General features: G+C 37.7%; 1 protein-coding gene across 1 annotated transcript in view; it reads left to right on the forward strand.

Annotated features, from left to right (window-relative positions):
* ADGRV1 (adhesion G protein-coupled receptor V1) overlaps positions 1-21,394 on the forward strand; it is a 677,468-nt gene that overhangs the window by 562,804 nt on the left and 93,270 nt on the right. The window contains exon 86 of the mRNA XM_049867518.1: positions 3,423-3,580. Coding sequence (XP_049723475.1) covers positions 3,423-3,580 — 158 coding nt within the window. The remainder of the gene's footprint in view (positions 1-3,422; positions 3,581-21,394) is intronic.

Genomic DNA, 21,394 nt, shown 5'->3' on the forward strand with positions numbered 1-21,394 from the left:
TCATCCGGAAATTATAGGTCTTACTGCATATGGATCATGTACAGGGAAAGATTCAGGCTTTGTGCTGTCCAAACTAAATTCTAAAAGCCAGGAAATTCATCAATCTGACATCTCTTTTGCAGATGCAAAATGTGTGTTGAAATATCTCTTGAAATGTGTCCTGTTTACACGAGGGGTACATTTAGCAGATTATGTTAATTAGAAATAATTTCTGATGATGGCCTTCAGTAATGTCTCTTTTTAAATATAAAATTGAGACACTATTTTCCCAAATTGCAAGAATGTGTGTTTCCCTTGATTACCTATATTTGGGGTTATGAGGTTTCCTTTTAAACTGATAATATGTTTTTCATTTGTTTGTTTTTTCAAAATCTATTAGTATTGGTGATTGTATTATAATCCAGGATTTCAGATGTTCTATGTTTTAAAAAAAAGGAGACAGAAGATAGGGGAAAAGGATATTTGAAGAGACAATGCTTACTGCTGAGGTTTCTTATTAAGTAAAAACATCATGTACTCAAAACTGTTTGGGTGTCCTTTATAAGAATACCTAAAAACCACAGTTTTAGATATTGAGTCCCTTCTTAACGATCCTCCATTTTGAGGTTTTTGGTAGATTTTATGTAAAGAACAAGAGGACTTTATGACCCTTGAGTAAAAATTTTCGGTTAAATCTCTAAAACCATTTTTCTTGGCGTTTCAGTATTGCCCCCCCCGCCAAAAAATTAAAAAATATAAGTTTCTCTTGGTCTCCATTGTTCTGTTTAAACTCCAGTGATAATAGATACAATTGTGTAATATAGCTTTCAAGAGAATAAATGACTCTTCAAGAAATATCTAGTTTAGGAATGACAAAGGTATCATTCATTCAAAAAACAAGATTTTGAAGATGAGAGAATGGAGCCCTGGGAATCCTCAAATTTGCCTTCAGATAATACCTTCTCTCATATGGTCTCCAAGAGAAATTTAGGTGAAGAAGACGGAGCTGGAAAAGCAAGGCAAAATAATGCTTTATTAGCTCTCTAATAGTTATACCCAGGAAAGGTGACCCAACCAAATGTGGAAATTATAGAACAATATCATTAATATCACACGCAAGTAAAATTTTGCTGAAGATCATTCAAAAATGGCTGCAGCAGTATATCAACAGGGAACTGCCAGAAATTGAGGCCGGTTTCAGAAGAGGAGTGGAACCAGAGATATCATTGCTGATGTCAGATGGATCCTGGCTGAAAGCAGAGAATACCAGAAGGATGTTTACCTGTGTTTTATTGACTGTGCAAAGGCGTTCGACTGTGTGGATCATAACAAATTATGGATAACATTGCGAAGAATGGGAATTCCAGAACACTTAATTGTGCTCATGAGGAATCTTTACATAGATCAAGAGGCAGTTGTTCAGACAGTACAAGGAGATACTACTGATTGGTTTAAAGTCAGGAAAGGTGTGTGTCAGGTTTATATTTTTTCACCATACCTATTCAATCTGTGTGCTGAGCAAATAATCCAAGAAGCTGGACTATATGAAGAAGAACGGGGCATCAGGATTGGAGGAAGACTCAACAACCTGCATTATGCAGATGACACAACCTTGCTTGCTGAAAGTGAAGAGGACTTGAAGCACTTACTAATGAAGATCAAAGACCACAGCCTTCAGTATGGATTGCACCTCAACATAAAACAAAAATCCTCACGCTTGAATCAATAGCAACATCATGATAAATGGAGAAAAGATTGAAGTTGTCAAGGATTTCATTTTACTTGGATCCACAATCAACAGCCATGGAAGCAGCAGTCAAGAAGTCAAAAGATGCATTGCACTGGGCAACACATATCCTGCAAAGGACCTCTTTAAAGTGTTGAAGAGCAAAGATGTCACCTTGAAGGCTAAAGTGCACCTGACCCAAGCCATGATATTTTCAATTGCATCATATGCGTGTGAAAGGTGGACAATGAATAAGGAAGACCAAAGAAGAATTGACTCCTTTGAATTGTGGTGTTGGCGAAGAACACTGAATATACCATGGACTGCCAAAAGAATGAACAGATCTGTCTTAGAAGAAGTACAACCAGAGTGGTCCTTAGAAGCAAGGATGGCGAGACTGCATCTTACATACTTTGGACATGTTGTCAGGAGGGATCAGTCCCTGGAGAAGGACATCATGCTTGGCAGAGTACAGGGTCGGTGGAAAAGAGGAAGACCCTCACCAAGGTGGATTGACACAGTGGCTGCAACAATGGGCTCAAGCATAACAACGATTGTAAGGATGGCTCAGGACCAGGAAGTGTTTTGTTCTGTTGTGCATAGGGTCACTATGAGTCAGAGCCAACTCGACGGCACCTAACAACAACAACAACAATAGTTACATGATCGTTCATCTCTTATTTCTACTATTAGGCTCATCCTAGGAAGAAAAATCCAAATGAAGAAAAAAAGAGGTAGGGAGGGAAGGAGACAGAAAACGCAGAGGTTCTCTGGCTTCCTTCTAAGTTCCAACCCTTGTTACCCCTCATCCTGGGGAGCCAGAGAGGTCAAGAGAGGCTTGGACAGGCATGATCAACCTTTGACAGGACACAGTGACTACACCATAAACCCTGTGACCATAAACCTTAATAGCATTCTTCTTCTTTTGGGGTTAAATAGAGGGAGGGAATAGAAAGGAACCTTGGAATCCCCCTGGAATCCACCAACTAATTTGAAAAATAAACTGGATATGGTTAGATTTGTGAGTAATTCACAAAAATGTGTTCCTGAAGACACTAGTTCTATATAGCATGACCCTGTGTGTGTGTTTCACACAGAGAGAGAGAGAAAGGAAGAAAGAAAAGAGAGAAAAGAGGGGATCTGGTGGTGGGTTAGTTGTCTAGGAATGGTGGGTTAAACAAAATTTAATGTTTTGTGTGAATTATTTCAGTTAATCTTCAAAACTAACTTTTATTGTGGATACCATTATAAACCTTATTTTAAAGATGAGGAAAGGTACATAAAGGTTAAGAAATTTACCTAAAGTCACTCATTTTTGAAGTTGTGATGCTGGGATTCAGTGCCAGAGAGTCTGATTCCAGAGCCCAGATTTACTTACTCCATGAGTTTCCATAGTCTTTTTTAAAATACACATATGTGTCCTGAATCTCCAAGAGGTTTGTGTAATATGCATTTCTCTAATTTTTTTAGCCATAACCTTTTGTGAATTTTTATGAGTATCTCAAGAGATGAATGCTCCATGAAACCTGCTTTGTGAAGGAATGGGCTAGATTTCACCATGCAGCCTCTATTCAAACAGAGCTCCAATTTGGCAAACCAAAAAATTGTAGTTGCCAGCATGTAGATACAAAAAGCTAGTACGACATGCCAAAATTATATATTCTGAGTTTAGACATATTTGTATTGATGTCTGATACCATTCTCATCTCTCTCTCAGGTGTTTCATCCCAAACATCTACGCGGCTTTGTTCACTGCTGCTTTGGTTCCTTTAATGTGCCTTGTGGTGGTGTTTGTGGTATTCATCCACGCCTACCAGGTGAAGCCACAGTGGAAAGCATATGATGACATCTTCAGAGGAAGAACAAATGCTGCAGGTTTGAAAGAAATCGTATTTGCACTTGGAGATGGGAAATTTTTAATGGTGGGGAAACGTCACTGAGTATTTTTTATCAAAAAAGGAGTGAGGTTAGGCTCAGCTTTAAGTTATGAAGCCAAAAGTTAAGCTATTAAAAAAGAAGAAACCAAACCCATTGCCATTGAGTTGATTCCAACCTGGTTAGTTAAGCTATAGGTTTTTAACTTCTTTTTTTTTCTTGGCACATACTAACATCTCTTTCTTCAGGGCCCTCAAGGTTGTAATGTTGGTTCCAATGTTGTCCTTAAGATAATAATGTTCAAATAAATGAGTCACAGCCTTTGGGAACTGCTTCCCAAGTTTTCTTCAACTCAAGCAGTAACAACCCCTGTTCAACCTACGGAATCTATTTCTCTCAAGTTCTGAGACTTCTTCAGGGCTGGACCAACCTCCACAATACTCACGAGTTCTATATTTTGTATGTGGAATTCTGATTCTGCTGACAGATGTTAAAAAACATATGTATTCAGACAGCTTCATAAGTGGCTGCACATGTCTGGTTACTTAAGCGTACAAGTCTTTCCAGCTCAAATTGGCTTTCCCTGCAGCTCATTTTTTCCCTTTGAATCACACTTAGCACAGGTTTTTATGATTTGATTCTTTTTTTTTTTTTTTTTAGATTAGAGTCACCTAGAAATTTTCTTAACTAGGAACAATAGCCACACACCTAAGTACAGAAAACTCACTCTAAAATGTTGTGGGTGAGCATCTAGGATTTCAGGGAGAATTTTATAAGGCCTTGGTGGGGGATCCCTTTTGGGCTAGCAAAGATGAGTCTCCTCTTTTCTAAGCTCTTCAAATCTAAAGCCAAATGAATAGCAGTCTTACAAGAATTCTTTACCTTTTAAGTGCTTTTCAGATTTTAAGCAAGATACCATATATGAAGTCCCTAGAATAGTGTCTAATGCATTGTCAGGAGCTCAGTAGACATTGTCACTTGTGTGATAATAAAACGTAAGAAAAGCCTCTAGATCCTGAACCAGATCTGAGAAGATACAAAGAGAATGTTCCTCACGGTGTAAAGAGAAGAGACTAACGTTAGTTTGTAGAATAATTTGTAGAAAAACTGTTTCTATCCAGCTCTTCTCTACTTTTCTCTCATTTAGCATAAATTTGTAGAAACAGAAAGATTAAGGTAATAATTAATTTTAAATTATTTAATTAAAAGTCAATATCCAATTTAGAAATCCTGCTTTTTCATGGGACATGAATTTTATCCAGAAGCTGTGTTTTTATTCAACTCGAGATTTGTTTTATTGAAGTGCATATTCTTTTTTGGAGGAAATAGTTGCTTGTTTCTTTACCCAAATGGTAAGGTTGTTTTTTTTATGTGATGTAAAAGTGGCAGTATTTGCATGTCTTCAATAATGACAACATAAGAGCCCCTAACATAGTTAATCTTTTACATGCTCAAATCACCTCTTTCTCTTGGATGTGACACAGAGCATCACTGATAGTGAAAACAGTACTCTGATTATCTGAAAAATATAGCCCTCAAGCATTAAACATAATGAATGCTAAAAGCTCCAGCACACTTGTGTCTCAACTTGGAAAACCTCTGTTGCAATGAAATTTCTGACTAAAAAGAGTAATATCAGAAAAGTATTAATGGAAGCATTACTCCATAGTAGTGTCTTAGACTGTGTTCTCTGGAGAAGCAAAACCAGCAAAGCATATAAATATATAGAGAGAGCGAGATTTTTTTTTTCATATCAAGGAGCCGGCTCACACAGTTGTAGAGGCTGGAATGTCCCAAGTCTATGGATCAGGATAGAAGCTTCTCTCTATTCATGTAGCCACAGGGGCTGGCAAACCCAAGATCTGCAGGTCAGAGAGTAAGGCTCCTGCTCTCAAGCTGTGATGGTCAATGAATCCCAAGGTCTGCAGATAAGCCTGTAGCTCAAGTCCCAAGAGCAGGAGGTCAGATGAACAGGAGGCAGCTGCAGGATCCAGAGTGACCAAAAAAGCCAAAACATCTGCTTATATTCAGATGCAGGCCACACCCCCAAGGAAACTCCCTTTCAACTGACTGGCTATTCACAGCAGATTCAATCACAGGAGTGATCACATATAAACACTGAGAATCATGGCCCAGCCAAGTAGACACACCATCTTAACCATCACAAGTAGCTTTTCAAATTTAGGTTTACCTGCATAATAAAAGATATTATGGCATTTTTAATCCCCCATTCCCTTGATAGGAGCCCTGGTGGTGCGGTGGTTAAAATGCTTAGCTGCTAACCAAAAGGTCAGCAGTTCAAACCCACCATCTGCTCTGGGGGAAAAAGATGTGATGGTCTGCTTCTGTAAAGATGACAGCCTTGGAAACTCTATAGGGCAGTTCTGTCAGTTCTGTGTCCTACAGGGTGCCTACGAGTCAGAATTGATTCAACAGCAGTTGCTTTGTTTTTTGATTGGGTTATTCCCTTAATAATACAATCTAACAGTCCTTATCTTATGCTTATATTCCTAGTTTCTTCCTAATTGGTCCCTCTGATTCTAGTCTCTTTTTCTTTCTTTTTTTTTTTTCTTCACTGCGTTGTATTACCTCAGATGTCTATATTTCAGAATTGTAAATTGGACCCCCTCACTCTCCAACAAGATATCTCTCATTGCCCAAAAGAAAAGTCCAATCTCTTTAGCTTACAAGAGTCCTCACAGTCCATCACCAGGCCATCTTTCCATCCCCAAATTAGTTACTGCTTAGCCTGCTTTCTGACCACATCAATCTATTTAACAAAAAAAACCCCCAGTGCTGTCGAGTCAATTCCGACTCACAGCAACCCTATAGGACAAAGTAGAACTGCCCCATAGAGTTTCCAAGGAGCGCCTGGTAGATTCAAACTGCTGACCCTTTGGTTAGCAGCTGTAGCACTTAACCACTATGCCACCAGGGTTTCCTCAATCTATTTACTCTTTCCTAAAACTGCCTGATGGTACCATTTTTGCCCATGTCAGGAACCCTCCACTTTGAATGTAATACTCCCTCTCACTAGCTGACAACACTTGTGTGCTCATTAAGTGATTTGAGAAACTATGGATGGGTGAGGGAGAGGTGGAAGAAGCTTAAGGAGGAAGGACCTCCATCAGCTCCCCCAGGGCTATCCAAAATAAACCCATAACCTAAGTAAAAATGGTGTGCTAGATAGAGTACAAGTTAAGATCCTTAGATCTTACTGTCAATAAGATACTTCTCATTACTTTATAGAAATTCTGGAAGTTCCCAGCAAGCTGCCTCTCCTGTTAAAGCTTTGGAATTGTCTCTTTACAGACAACACAAAAGAATTAGTCTTCCCTCATCTATGCCTTTAAAGCACTTTGCACTTGGAGCCACTATAGCATTTACGTTAGAATAGGGTGGTGACTTGTTTTGGGGTGTGTGGGGGGGCTGATTTCCTTAGTAAAGTATGAATTGTTTGAGGACAAGGACCGTTTATTATTCATCTATGAATTCCCAGGGTCTTTCAGAGTGCTCAGTGACTAGCAGGAGCATAATTAATATTTGTGAATAAATGAATGAATTAATATTCATCAATGTACCATAAATCCTAGTAATTGTAGGAATGGATACCCAAGCTAAATATAATATTAGTAAGACGAAGGATCAATTGTATCATCAAAAGTAGAAATTAAATGATTTATAAGGTTGCTCTGATTTTTTTGCATCCCTTTGAAAGTTATTAAGACTGTTTTTCTTTTTCCTTGACATCTGTGAGTCCCAAATCTATATCTGCAGCTTTATCTGCAGATAATCTTATCATTTATGTCTTATTTGCAACTTAATGTAACTCATCTCCACCTGAATGTGCTTCACTTATCTCAAATTCAAAATTTTTAGACCAAATTTCCATCTACTCTACCAAGGGGCATTAATGCTCTCTTTGGATCTTTCTGTTAAAATTCCACTGCACTAGCCTATAAGTTATCCAGGCAAGATGGCACTGTAAAATTCATGTTTTGCTCACTTCCCAATTCCATATTCATAGCAGCTATAGACAAAATATGACAAGAGAAAATTTAACATCTCTGTGGTTCAGAAATTGAGCAGAAACACAAAGTAGTAAAACAAGGTTAAACCATAGATCTGATATCCTCTGGGTCCAGAAATAGGTGAATTCAGGAGGTTCTCAACTACTGTGATGGTGAATTTGGTACTATCTAATGCAGGTACCAAAGGTCCTTATCAAAATGAGTAGATGAGATAAATGGTAACTGCATGAAAGAAGCCTAGAAAAGGGCTGCTAGAGTAGCCTGAGGCTTTGGCTTTCAGGAATCTGAGAAACCAAGGAGAAAGCAGAGCATCTCAGCAAGTACCTGGGCCAAGTTCTTTAGAGCTCGTAGACTGTAGCTGCCATATTCCTTGTGACTGTGTGGATAGGAGCCTGGGCCATCAAAATAAATCCTCTTTATGGTCCAAGAGCCAGGGGAGGGCTGAGTAGAGGGAATCACAAAACCATTAGACAAGAAGAGGTAGCCAGAGAAGGAGAGAGAAAACAAGCATAGAAATAAACACTTCTACCTGAGATTAGCTACAATATAAAACTTCTTCCTAGCAAAGAGAGCCTTTAGAATCAGTGATTACAAACATGGATTTAATCCACAAGAGAAATAAAAGTGGAATGATGTTAGGACCCTCAAAATATGAAGCAAAGATCAGAAACTACAGCCCTATTGTCACCTACCCCCCGTTTAATTTTATTTATTTATTTGCAGCTTTACTGACCTATAATTTGCATACCATAAAGCTCACCTGTTTAAACTGGACAGTTCCATGATTTTTAGTATATTTACATAGTTGCACAATTACACCATAATCAAGTTTTAGAACATTTTCATCATCCCAAAAAGAAATTATGTACCCATTAGTAGCCACTGCTCATTCCCTGTGCCCTAACTCCTGGCAACCACTAGTCTACTTTGCCTTGTGCTTTTAAATTCATGGAGCATTTTTAGGTATATTAGATAGTATCACGAGAAACATTTTCAAATGGGTGAATTAAGAGTAGACAATATATCCCCTTTTCTTATTAAAAAAATGCAATTTTCTACTTTTATAAATTATGCTAAATTTTCAGTATTTTTGGTCAAAGTTGTGAAGAGTTTTGTTTGTTTGTTTATATATCACTTTTTAAAAATGAGGAAACCCAGGTGGCGTAGTACTTAAGAGCTATGGCTGCTCACCAAAAGGTTGGCAGTTCGAATCCACCAGGCACTCCTTGGAAATTCTAGGGGGCAGCTCTACTCTGTCCTGTAGGAACACTATCAGTCAGAATCAACTTGACAGCAATGGGTTTGGTTTTTCTTAAGATGTATTATGGGAAGAAAAGATCAATGTATAGTCAATGTATAGTCCTTTTATACCCAAGCTGCTTTTGTTTTTGTTTTTCATTTGTTTTGTTTTTAATGACCAGAATGACTATGATTATTTATTTATCTTAGTGTGAGGTTTGGTGAGCAGATACAATTAGTTAATACCTGCACCAGCCATACTTGAATAACTGGTGAGCTCACATCAGCCGTCTTCCTAGAAATCTCCAGTGATTTCTATAACAGTGTTCTCTAAACGAATCACTCCCTTCTGCAGATTGGATGTGCCTGACAACAGGAATGAGTTTACATCAACAAACTTATTTGTTGGCTGTAATGAATACTAGTATCATCCCTTTACAACCTAAACTTGAGTGACTTTTTCACTCCTGACCATTGCTTCATTTCGGACAGTTCAAATGAATTCAATAGTATCCAAAGGAAAGATGGCTACCATCGATTATTTCCCTCCCTGAGAGTGGCCTGGGACAGCTATGGCAGATTGGTTTTGTGGCTTTTTTAATGCCTGACTGTTGTGAGCCATAATTTTTGAAGGCCCGTGCCTCCTAATGAAATTCAGTGGTCCCCCCTCCCTTCAGTGGGGTGGATATGCAGTGAGAATGAATCATGAAAAAGGTATGTTCCCTGAACTAAATTTCAAATGTCTCAAACAGCATTTTAAACAAAGCCTTTAATTTTAGGGTTTGGTTTTGATCTCTGGCAATGATAAACTTGTCTCTCCTTTTAGGCTTATTAGTATTTACTGGCTCCTTTCTGATTCATAAGCTGGTTCTTATGTGAGAAATGATTCATGGACCAGGGAAGGAAAATTAACTTGAATAAAAAGAGGAAGTAGGTGATTAAAAATCTTCTTCTTATAAAAATCCCACACATAGGCTTCAATGTGATGAGTAAAAATGTAAAGGTGGCTTGATTCAGCTAGCAGTGGATAACGTGAATCTGAAGTATTTTGAATCGTCTAGTTTTGTAATGACTCTAACCTCTACCTGGTAATGTATATGAAGACGAATCCTTCCATTTCTTTTGAGGGTCCATTTCTTCATCTTTAGAGTGAACAACAGTAGTAATATAAGTTAAGATTTCATTGCTATCATGAAAATCAATGGAAACTTGTTTTAATGATTATTACAAAGTATCAGTCCCTTATATCCTAAATTTTGAGTGAGTTTTTCACTCCTGACATTTTTTGGATTTTGGATACAGTTGAAAGTAACTTAGTGAAATCCAAAGGAAAAACAGGAGAAGGAAAGAGCTCCTGCTAAGTGAAGTACACCCTCTGTTGCACTTTCCAAAAATGGCCACCATCAATTACTTCCCTCCCTTTACGTGCATGCTACTCCTCACATCAAAGGGTGGAGTCTGTTTCTCTTCCTTTAAATCTGGGCTGGCTTTGGACCTGCACAGACCAATAGAAGGTGATGGAAGTAATACTGCCCAAGAATGGGCTAGCCTCCAAGAGGACTAGCAATTTCAGCTTCCTCTCTCTTAGAAGCCAGCCACCATGTACAAAGTCTAATTACCATGAGACCACCATAATGTGAGAAATCTTAAGCTAGTCATGCGGAGAAGCCAAATGAAGAGACATGTTCAGCCAGCCTCAGTTGTTTCAGGCAACCCAGCTCTGATTTCAAACGTGTGCGCGAACTAGCCCTCTCATATGTTCCAGTCCAGTAGACATCACACAGAGCAGAAAAACTGCCTAGCCCAGACTGCAGAAGTGTGAAAAATAATGCATTATTTTCAGCCGTTGGGTTTTGGGGTGGTTTATTACATAGCAATCAATAACTGAAACACTCTGGTTCTAGTATCCTCATTTTTTTCACATCAAAATTATAAATATGTCATTTTCATTTTAGATTTTTTTTTTCAGAAACATTCACGGTTTATAAATAAAATTTAACAAATGCACTATGATTTTTTTTCCTAAAGCAAAATTGAGGATTCAGCTAAGACAGAGTAAAAGTGATCCTACTTAGTAACAATACGTGCTTGAATACAAGCCAGGATGACCAACGTAACAGTTCTCACAAGTCCTTGGCAGTAAGCTGCTTGTTTGCTGTCTACTCCCAGATTTCTATTGCTGAAAAGAAAAAAAAAAAAATGCCTAGAGACCTAAGGAAAGCCACAGAGCTTTTCACTATACAATGAACAGTCTCTTCCACTTGAGCTTAAAAAAATCACCATGAGCACAAATTCAGACAAGCTTCCCACATTTTGTTAGTAGTGATAAGGAAAATCCCAAATATTTAAAGAAACCATATGGATGCTCATCCTCTGCTTGGATTTAGATCTATGACCTTGATCTTCAAAGATTCAAATTAGAGATCTTTAAGCCTAAAAGATGACATGTAGTCATTCAGTGTTCATTTGAATTATTATTTCTGAAAACATTCATGATTTGTTATTGTTACATTAAAAAAATTCTAGAACAAAAACATGTGCCTAAGACTTCATACATCAATAAGAAAAGTAAAAAAATAAAATCACAGAGTGGAAAGAAAGCTTAAATTTCTGTTTAATCCCCTAATTTACACATGTAACCAAAGAAGAAAGGGGACTGATAATTTGTGGCAGAGCTGGGCCTTTCTAGAACTCAAGTTTTCTGATGATCTTTACTTCAGTGAGCCCTGGTGGCAGAGTGGTTAAAGAGCTTGGTTGCTAACCAAAAGGTTGGCAGTTTGAATCCACCACCCATTCTTTGGAAACTTTATGGAGCAATTCTGCTCTGTCCTATAGGGTGGGTTACCTCAGTCTTTTACTTAGTCGTACAATGATGAGGACAAAGGTAGTTCCCTATTCGTGTTATTTCAATATCAAATGGAAACTGTTAAGTTCAATTTAGTTTTCTTCTAGGTAGGCAGGGGGCATTGAGCATGGATATGGTAGAGCTGAAAGAAAGAGAAAAAGCTGAGAACTGTATATAAGTGGCAGACGTGAATTTATTTGGGCTCTGGTTATCCTCATCTTTGTCATTGTCATCATCATGATCATCACTACTAATTAAGATTCACCATATACCTCACTATGCTGACCATTATATATATATAATCTCAATTAATTTTTACAAGAATCCTCTGAAATGGCTATTATTCTCATATGTCAGAGAAGAAAATCAAGGAAAAGAGAGGCTTAGAAATGTGTCCAAGTTCACAAAGAGAAGCTTAGAAACAAGTCCAAGTTCACAAAGCTGTTAAACACTGCAGAATCAAATTAGAACAAGTGACTCATAAACTCTCTGGCAATGATATTTCACCACTTATCATTTCATTATCAAAACTTCCATTGCTAATAACATGTAAAGATTAAATTAAACCTAAAGAACTCTAATTCTACAAAAATAATTATTAGACATCATTTCTCAGAAAGAATTAGTAGTGACCTGGGCTAGAAAATTATTCCTTCAACTTCTGATTTCCAAGGAGAACTCTACCTTCTGTTTATGGTATTGAAACATCCACATAACTTTATAACGTTGTTTGAAGGGTTAAATGGTAACTCATTTAAAGTATTTAGTACATTCTCTAGAACATACCAAGTACTCAATATGTGTTAGGGTTTTATTAGCATAACAACCCTTGAAATATGTAATGGGTGCAGAATACAGATTCTTAACTCCTTTGTTCTGAACACTTCCTAAGTATCACTCAAATATGCCTTCCCTCTTTTTTTTTTCATAATTACTTCCCAGGTTATAAGTGGCCCTGGTGGCACAGTGGTTAAAGCACTTGGCTGCTAACTGAAAGGTCAACTGTTTGAACCCACCAGTCACCCTGCAAGAGAAAGATGTGGCAGTCAGCTTCCGTTAAGATTACAGCCTTGGAAACCATATGGGGCAGTTCTACTCTGTCCTGTAGGGTTGCTATGAGTCAGAATCCACTCAACGGCAATAGGTTTGGTTTGTTTCTCAGGTTGTAGGCCCCATTATCTCACATTTAAACTACAGTATTGAGACTGATGTTCCTTGGCTCTTATCTGTCCCCATTTCACATTGAGGCATTCTAAAAGGCAAAAATGATCATATCATTGAAATTATCCAGTGTAACCCTTAGACTATAAGCTAAAAGGGAAATTGCTCCCACCTCCCACTGTTTCCCCACATCAAATCTCTGTATGGCCCAGCCATACTCGACTATGTGCCCTCCCTAAAAGTGACATGATTTCTGATAATTCTGGACTTTAACACTACAAGTGAATTCACTCTCACTTGCTAAATTCTTCATTTATGGTGGTAAGGGGAGGAGGGTGGAATCAAAACTAATTTTCTTCTTCACACCCGTCATAAATAGGCTTAGCATGTTCATGAAAAGCATGGTCAGTGTAGTATCAGTAACTAAGAGCATTACATTTGCATTGTTGCTTGGGTGTGTTGTACATTCATTAACCCTCAGTGTTGTTAACATTTCATTCTTTAATCCTCAATGTGTTTGACATTTCTTGTCATCTACATACCATTGTCATGCCTCAGTTTGACTCAATAGAATATTCCCAATTGTTTATAGTTTTTGTACCTAGGCTAAGTGAACTTCCCATATGGTTCCTTGCAGTTTTTCTCCAAATTAATAAAAAGTTTAAATTTCAATTCTCCTGGCATACCACATTTTTTTAAAGGTCAAATCCTTCTTTATTTATCCTGGAAAAATTACCGATGAGGGATTTCTTTCTACTCCTTTGAAACCTACATAAAACAGTTGTTCATGCTTACTGCTTTGATCTAAGAACACATTCAGTTTTTTTCTTTTATTGATCACCGAAGTCTTCCTTTTAACTCTTGGCTGACGAAAATACAGTCTTTGATTTTTTTTTTAATGAGTCTTTCTAAAATTTGTAGAATTTGTATTTAGATCATTGCCAAAGAATGTGTATAAAACTCCTCTATAAAGTAGAAAATTTATTTTTTGAGGGCTATTTTGTCTTGGAATATTTATATCTTTGACAACACTGTATTTCCCCCTTGACCACCATTGGCATCAACTGGGGGGACCTTGTCATATACCATGGCTCTATCTAATTGGCCAAATTCTAAGTTCTTAGGTATAAATTTTATTCTTAATTTGCAACTTTTTCACGTGTTATTTACTGCCATTCTCGTTATTTAAAGTTGTTTCCAATTATAATTCAGTGCCTGTACCATACTTTAAAGTATATAAAGTCACTGTCCTTGCAGAATCCAATCTGGAATCCACCGTTAGACTTTTCAGGAATATTTTCACTAGCTCCCTTAATATCCTCACAAACTTGATTTCCTCCTTAAGCAGTTTTTCTGATCACCCGTCCACACAGCTCTCTTCTTTTTATCCAACCAATTACTGCTACTCTGTAATGGATACTAATTTATTCTAAGTAACCTTAACGAGGCCATTGCGCTTCCTGGCAATCCTTTGGATTATCTTTAATTGATTCTTAAATCATCTTGGAAACAGCATTCCACTCTCTGTAAATCTTAATACCTTTAATGCCCACTAACTATACATGAGATGAAAACTACACAATGTTATCTCACTCAGCTTTTCTTATTTTCATCTGATTATTTCTCTTCATTGTCTTCCTTATTTGCTACTTTTTTTCTCCCATCTCACCAAAGCTAGCCCTCCTAATTGTGGCTCTCATCTCTTTTTCCTTCTCTTGGCACTTGCTTCATTGAATTTTCCAGTTAGCTTACATCTTAATTGTAAGCTTCTCTGTCTAAACACATTCATCAGTTTTCACAGCCTAAAAGAGCTTACTCATTCATAAATGCTGTTGCTTTATCAAGCTACTTCCCTGACTTTCTCCTTTTCTTTACTAACAAACTTCTTGAAATGTAGCCCATCCTGGCTCCCTATGGTCATTGCCTTCTGTTCACTGCTAAGCCTTGAGGATATCTTGCTGCTTCTCTTCATTGATCACCCATAACTTGGGATCCAAATCTACCGACCTCTCTCAAGTCCTTGTCCTTAAATTCTTCTGCTTCAATCAATACCAGTAACCACCCTTCCTTAAAAGCCCATCTCCCTTGATTTTGAAGACATTATATGATTTTTATTTTCCTACCATATCCCAGGTCATGGCTCTTTCTTCTTTTCTCTCATAACTCTGAAATACGTCTGTTTTCCAGGGATCACCTTTGGCCTTTTTCTCTTCTCTGTATTCCTTTGGTAAAATGTCATCCAGTCTCATGGCTCTAAATATCACTGGTAATTTTCAAGTCTATCAACTGGAGCCCAATGCCTCTCTCCACTCAGAGGCTCACATTTTTGGATGCCTTTTGGACATCTTCAGTTTCTTTCCGATATCTTGTCCTCAGAGAAAGTATAAAAATTGTCATTAACTTTCCTTGTATGCCTGTTCTAATTCTTCTGATCCCTATTTCTATTACAAGTCTTGCACCCTCCTCCCCTTTCCTCCTTTCTCCTTTGCCCTTTTTATATTTCCCAAGCCTTGAAACCAGTATAATTTCTTTCACGCCTAGACTTTCAGATCAGTGCTCGCCAACACTAAATATCAAAATCACTTATGCTTTCAGAAATTACGATCTGATGAGTCCCACTACAAGACTTACTGAATCAGATCTGGCATGATGCAGTCCCAAAATCTGTGTATTTAAAAAGTTTCTCATGTTATTCCGATGTTTGGAAACTACTGTAGATTCTGCCTCTATAATGTTTTTGTGTCAATCCCCTGTTTTTCATTGCAGGCGCCATTCCTCTGCCATTCCCTTGCCTCAGGTCCTCATTATTTCTCCCTTAACCAGTTGCCATTCATTATTTCTGACTCACGGTGACCCCATGTGTGTCAGAATAGAACTGTGCCGTATAGGGTTTTTAATAGCTGATTTTTCAAAGCAGACTGCCAGGCTTTTCTTCTGAGGTGCCTCTGGATAGACTGGAATTTTGAGCCTTTCAGTTAACAACCAAGCACCTTAACTGTTTACACCACACGGGGACTCATGTGTCTTACAGAGATCACTGCAATAGTTACGTAACTTGTGTTCTTGCCTCAACGTTCTCTCCACCAACCCATATACTTTTCTGTGATATCAAGCTCTGTTTTGATCTTGTCATACCAGTTCTCAGAAACTTTACATGGGTCTTCATTTTCTATCAAATAATTGTGAATTGCTGTACCTGACCCTTAAGAATCCTTCATGACATAGTACTGCATTCTTCTTCGTACTCAAGTTCATGGACCTTTAACTCCAGCCAGTCCCTAAACCCAGATGTAACTGTAACTCATCCTTATATCCACCAAATTTATTTGTTGTTAGGTGCCTTGGAGTCAGTTCTGACTCATAGTGACCCTACGTACATAGAATGAAACACTGCCTGAACATGCCCTGTCCTCACGATCCTCATTCTGCTTGAGCCCATTGTTGCTGCCACCGTGTCAAACCATCTTGTTGAAAGTCTTTCTCTTTTTCGCTGAACCTCTACTTTACCAAGCATGATGTCCTTCTCTGGGGCTGGTCCCTCCTGATAACATGCCCAAAGTGTGTGAGATTAAATCTTGCTTCCAAGGAGCACTCTGGCTGTATTTCTTCCAAGACAGACTTGTTCATTTTTCTTGCAGTCCATGGTATATTCAGTATTCTTCACCATTATTCAAAGGCATCAATTCTTCTTTGGTCTTCTTATTTATTATCCAGTTTTTGCATGCATACGGGGCAGTTGAAAATACCATGGCTTGAGTCAGGTGCACCTTAGTTCTCAAAGTGACATCTTTGCTTTTCAACACTTTATAGAGGTCTTTTGCAGCAGATTTGCTCAATGCAATACGTCATTTGATTTCCTAACTGCTGCTTCCATGGGTGTTGATTGTGGATTCAAGTAAAATGAAATCCTTGACAAAGTCAATCTTTTCTCCATTTATCATGATGTTGCTTATTAATCCAGTTGTGAGGATTTTTGTTTTCTTTATTTTGAGGTGTAATCTATACTGAAGGCTGTAGTCTTTGATCTTCATCAGTAATTGCTTCAAGTATTCTTTGCTTTCAGCAAGCAAGGTTGTGTCATCTGCACATCGCAGGTTGTTAAATGAGTCTTTCACCAATCCTAATGTTACATTCTTCTTCATATAGTCCGGCTTCTTGGATTATTTGCTTAGCATACAGATTGAATAAGTATGATGAAACGATGCAACCCTGACACATGCCTTTCTTGATTTTAAACCACAGTATCCCCTTGCTCTGTTCAAACAACTGCCTCTTGGTTTATGTACAGGTAGGGTCCTCATGAGCACAATTAAGTATTCTGGAATTCCCATTCTTCGGAATGCTATCCATAATTTGTTATGACCCATACAGTTGAATGCCTTTGCGTAGTCAGTAAAACACAGGTAAATATCTTCTAGTGTTCTCTGCTTTCAGCCAGGATCCATCTGACATCACCGATGATATCCCTCATTCCATGCCCTCTTCTGACTCTGGCTTGAATTTTTGCCAGTTCCCTGTCCATGTACTACTGCAATCGCTTTTGAATGATCTTCAGCAAAATTTTACGTGCACGTGATATTAATGATATTGTTCGATAATCTGATCATTCTTTGGATCACGTTTCTTTGGAATGGGTATAAATATGGATCTCTTCCAGTCAGTTGGCCAGGTAGCTGTCTTCCAGATTTCTTGGCAAAGAAAAGTGACTACCTTCAGCTTCAACTTGAAATTTTATTTAGTACATACTTATACTTTCATCTAATACATACTTAATGCTCAACTATTTTTTCTTGAATAGCAAGAAACAGCCAACGTTTATATAGAAGTGTTCTAAGTGCTCTGCATTTCAACTATTAAGTCCTCATTGAGCCCACAAAACCTTGTTTGGGAGTTACTAATACTATTTTCAATTTGTTGTTGTCGTTGGGTGCCATCAAGTGGATTCTGACTCATAGTAATCCATTGTAACAGTGTAGAACTTCCCTATAGGGTTTTCTTGGCTATAATCTTTATAGAAGCTGATTGCCAGACCTTTCTCCGCAGAGTGGCTAGGTGGGTTCAAACCACCAACTTTTCAGTTAGCAGCTGAGCACTTAACCGTTGTGCCACTAGAGCTCCTATATTCAACTCACAGATGAGGGAATAGAGTCTCAGAGTGTTTAATGAACTTGCCCAAGGTCACATAGCTAGTAAATGGCCATCAAGTAGTCTGGGTCCAGCACCCATGCTCATGGCTACTCTGCTACTCTACCTCTTCCATGAGTAAATTCTGCACACACACCCCAGGCATCTTTTATTCAACCTCAGTGCATGTTTGCTTGTATGTGTTTAATTTAAGTGACTGAAGGCCCATATTCAGAACATCTTTTTCTTTTAATGGAATGTGACAGAAGAAAATTATATAATTCAATGTAAATAATGTTCAAGGTATCAAATAATGTGATTTATTATTAGGATGCCTTGACTTCAAGAAAGAAAAATTGGGTCACAAAAAAGGCTAAAGGTGTCAAGTAGCTATTTAAAGCCCTATAATATAGTTTATAAAAACAACATAAATCAGTATGATTATAAATTAACATGTAATTTAAATGAGTGATATTCAAGCCTTTAATTATACAATCTCCAAGAAGTGTGGGGATTTCCCTTCCCACCCTTTTTTCCCCTAATGCCGGAGTGTTCACAAATAAATACTTCATCTGTGGCTATATGAAAGTGGCTTTGCCACTATAAAAAGAAAGTTGATTTTTGTAAGTGTGTTTCACAAACTTTGTAACTGGATAAACTTTACCTGGTTAAAAAAAAAAACAGGTAGAAACATATAGCTTAAAGCCTAGGGCAGGAAAAACCTATGGCACCTATCTTACATTTGCTACAGAGATCAAACACCTGTGAACCAGTCTAACCCTTAACAATTGGAATTCCATGTGTAAGAGGAGAAAAAGGAAAAGAAAAACCTGAATAAAAATCTCATGAATTTTAAGGTACATGTATGACCTTAAGAGATAACTACAGAAGGAAAATCTTAGTGGTCTATCATTGGCTGCAAATACTTTAATCACTAATATATAGATATTATCAATATAGTTATTTTTTTCCACAGCTTCTTTCTCCCTAGATCACAGACAGGGCATTCAATCCGGGGATTTCCTTTCTTCCTTAACATAATTTTTTCCCTTTATTTTCTCAGTAAGGGCTTGGTGCCAAGGTTGTTAGTAAGAATGAGCAGTAAGATATTAGTTCGCTCTCATATGCGTGAAAGTCTGTGCCACACCTGTGAGTATCATGCTGTTGTTTAAATGGATAATGGCAAGTCCTTATGTAACATAAATATCAGACTGCTTTGTGGTCAGTTGTTGCATATTGCTGAAAACAGCTGTCTGTTGGTTTAGTATTAGTTTTCCCTGTTTACAGACATAGTTATTTAACAACAGAATAAGTAATATCCCCAAAGCTTTTGGGAAATATAACATTATTTTTAAGACCAGACAATGCCCTGATAATCAGATAGCTATTGGGAGAAGAGATGCAATTAATCACTATGACAGAGAAAAACAAAAGGATTTAACTCAAGTAGATTTTTCAGAATAGTGACAAGGCAAAGGAAGCTTAAAAAATAGAAACAAAAAAGGTCAAATAAAGTTCTACTGCGTCCTGTAGGGTTGCTATGAGTTGAAATCGACTCGACGGCAGTGGAGGTAACAGATCATAGTTTTGTGTTTTGGTGGCTGGAGAAACAAATAAGAAAGAAAACAGGCATTGGGATAAGCTGGCATTTATCCAGATTGGGACATATAAAACCAAACCAAACCTGTTGCCATCAAGTCGATTCCAACTCATAGTGACCCTATTGGACAGAGTAGAACTGCCCCATAGGGTTTCCACATCTTAAATCTTTACAGAAGCAGACTGCCACATCTTTCTCCTGAGGAGCAGCTGGTGGGTAAAAAATGCTGACCTTTTGGTTCGCAGCTGAGTGCTTAACCACTGCACCACCAGGGCCCCTGAGACATATAAGGTCTACTAGAAAACAGTTTTGGGGAACTGATACATTAAAACCCCATAAAAAATATTTCCTTGTATACATTTTTATCATCAATGTTAATTTTTCTAAAATGTATCATATTTGACTCAAGACTTCAGTGTTGAGTTTGAGCCTATTAAATATTAATGACTGAGATGTGATGTCCTATCAAATTATCTATAAAACATAACTGGCTATTTATGGCCAAATACATAGTAACCTAATTTCTAAAAATTATGAGGCTATCTAGTAAGATTCAAAATATGGATGCAGACAGATTAAAAGATGCACTGTACATTTTCATTGTATTGTAAAAGCTAAGTGTGTTGGAAATTGCTGTTAGGTGCCTGAGCATGCCTGGAGATGAATGTTTTGAGCTCTTTAATGGCTGAGTAACTGATAATGTAGTTAGAAAACTAGGTTAAGCCAGTCTTCAGTTTTTAGCTGGCCAAATTCATGTTTGTTTTAGAATCCTGATGTTCTAAAAAAAAAAATTGTCATAATGTCATTCTATGAAATGTTTATGAAGTGTGTAGAAAATTATGTTGGCCGATAGGTCCTCTCCCTATAGCTCCCAAAGATTTTTCTTTCCAAGAAGAAAACAGATCATTTGACCTTCTCCTTAATAGTCACAGACCTATTTTGACGCCCCTCTGTAGGATATTATATGGCAACCTTGAAGTACATGGTTCAAATGGAATTATGCTAATAACAGTCCATGCAAGGTCCATGTGGGTATGTCTCATCTAACTTGGTTATTCTCCTTAGATTCAAAATTATAGCCTGCAAATTGAAAATTATATATAGCTTTTGCTAGGCGAGACCATAATTCTAGGCTTCTAACATTTTTTTTTTCAGTCCCAATAAATCACACTCAAAGGAGGGCTGACACTGGACTGTCCTTTAGCATCAAGGAGAGCCCTAAGTCAGCCATTGACAAAGCACTGCAATTTAGGTTCTCAGCAGACCTTGAGACTCCTCTGAGAATTTGCTCAGATTCTTCTTCTTTACTCCTGGAAAATATACTCTGGGCCAGTGTTGATTCTTTTCTCTGCCTGCAGATTCAGTGTCTCACCTGCACAGATACTTCCAAATAAGGCTTGAATCCTTCATACGTCCAAAAGTGTCAGCATAAAGCTATGTCAGACAGTGGTAGGTTTAAGCCACCACTATGGTTATGTTTACCATGTCTGCCTTTGTCTGAGACTTCCTGCAGGCTACTTAAATTACCTTCCAGCGCAGAAGTTTATAAAGTGTAGGTCACACACACTTTGGTGACTCCTACTGCCAGCATATTTTAAGGGTAGTGGAATGGAATGGATCAAAGTATGTCATACATTATTAGTATTTCATCAAATTTTCCTTTCAAAATTATGTGGTTCACATGTAAAATGCATTTCTTACTGTAGTTTGTGTCTAGAAAGTTCGAAAATCACTACTCTAGAGTAAATCTGACTCTTCTCATTGGCCCTGGAATTGATAAAGGAATTGATATGTCTATGGAAATCTTAAAGTGG

This window comes from Elephas maximus, chromosome 2 (genome assembly GCF_024166365.1).
Source record: "Elephas maximus indicus isolate mEleMax1 chromosome 2, mEleMax1 primary haplotype, whole genome shotgun sequence".
In the NCBI taxonomy this organism is placed as follows: domain Eukaryota; kingdom Metazoa; phylum Chordata; class Mammalia; order Proboscidea; family Elephantidae; genus Elephas; species Elephas maximus.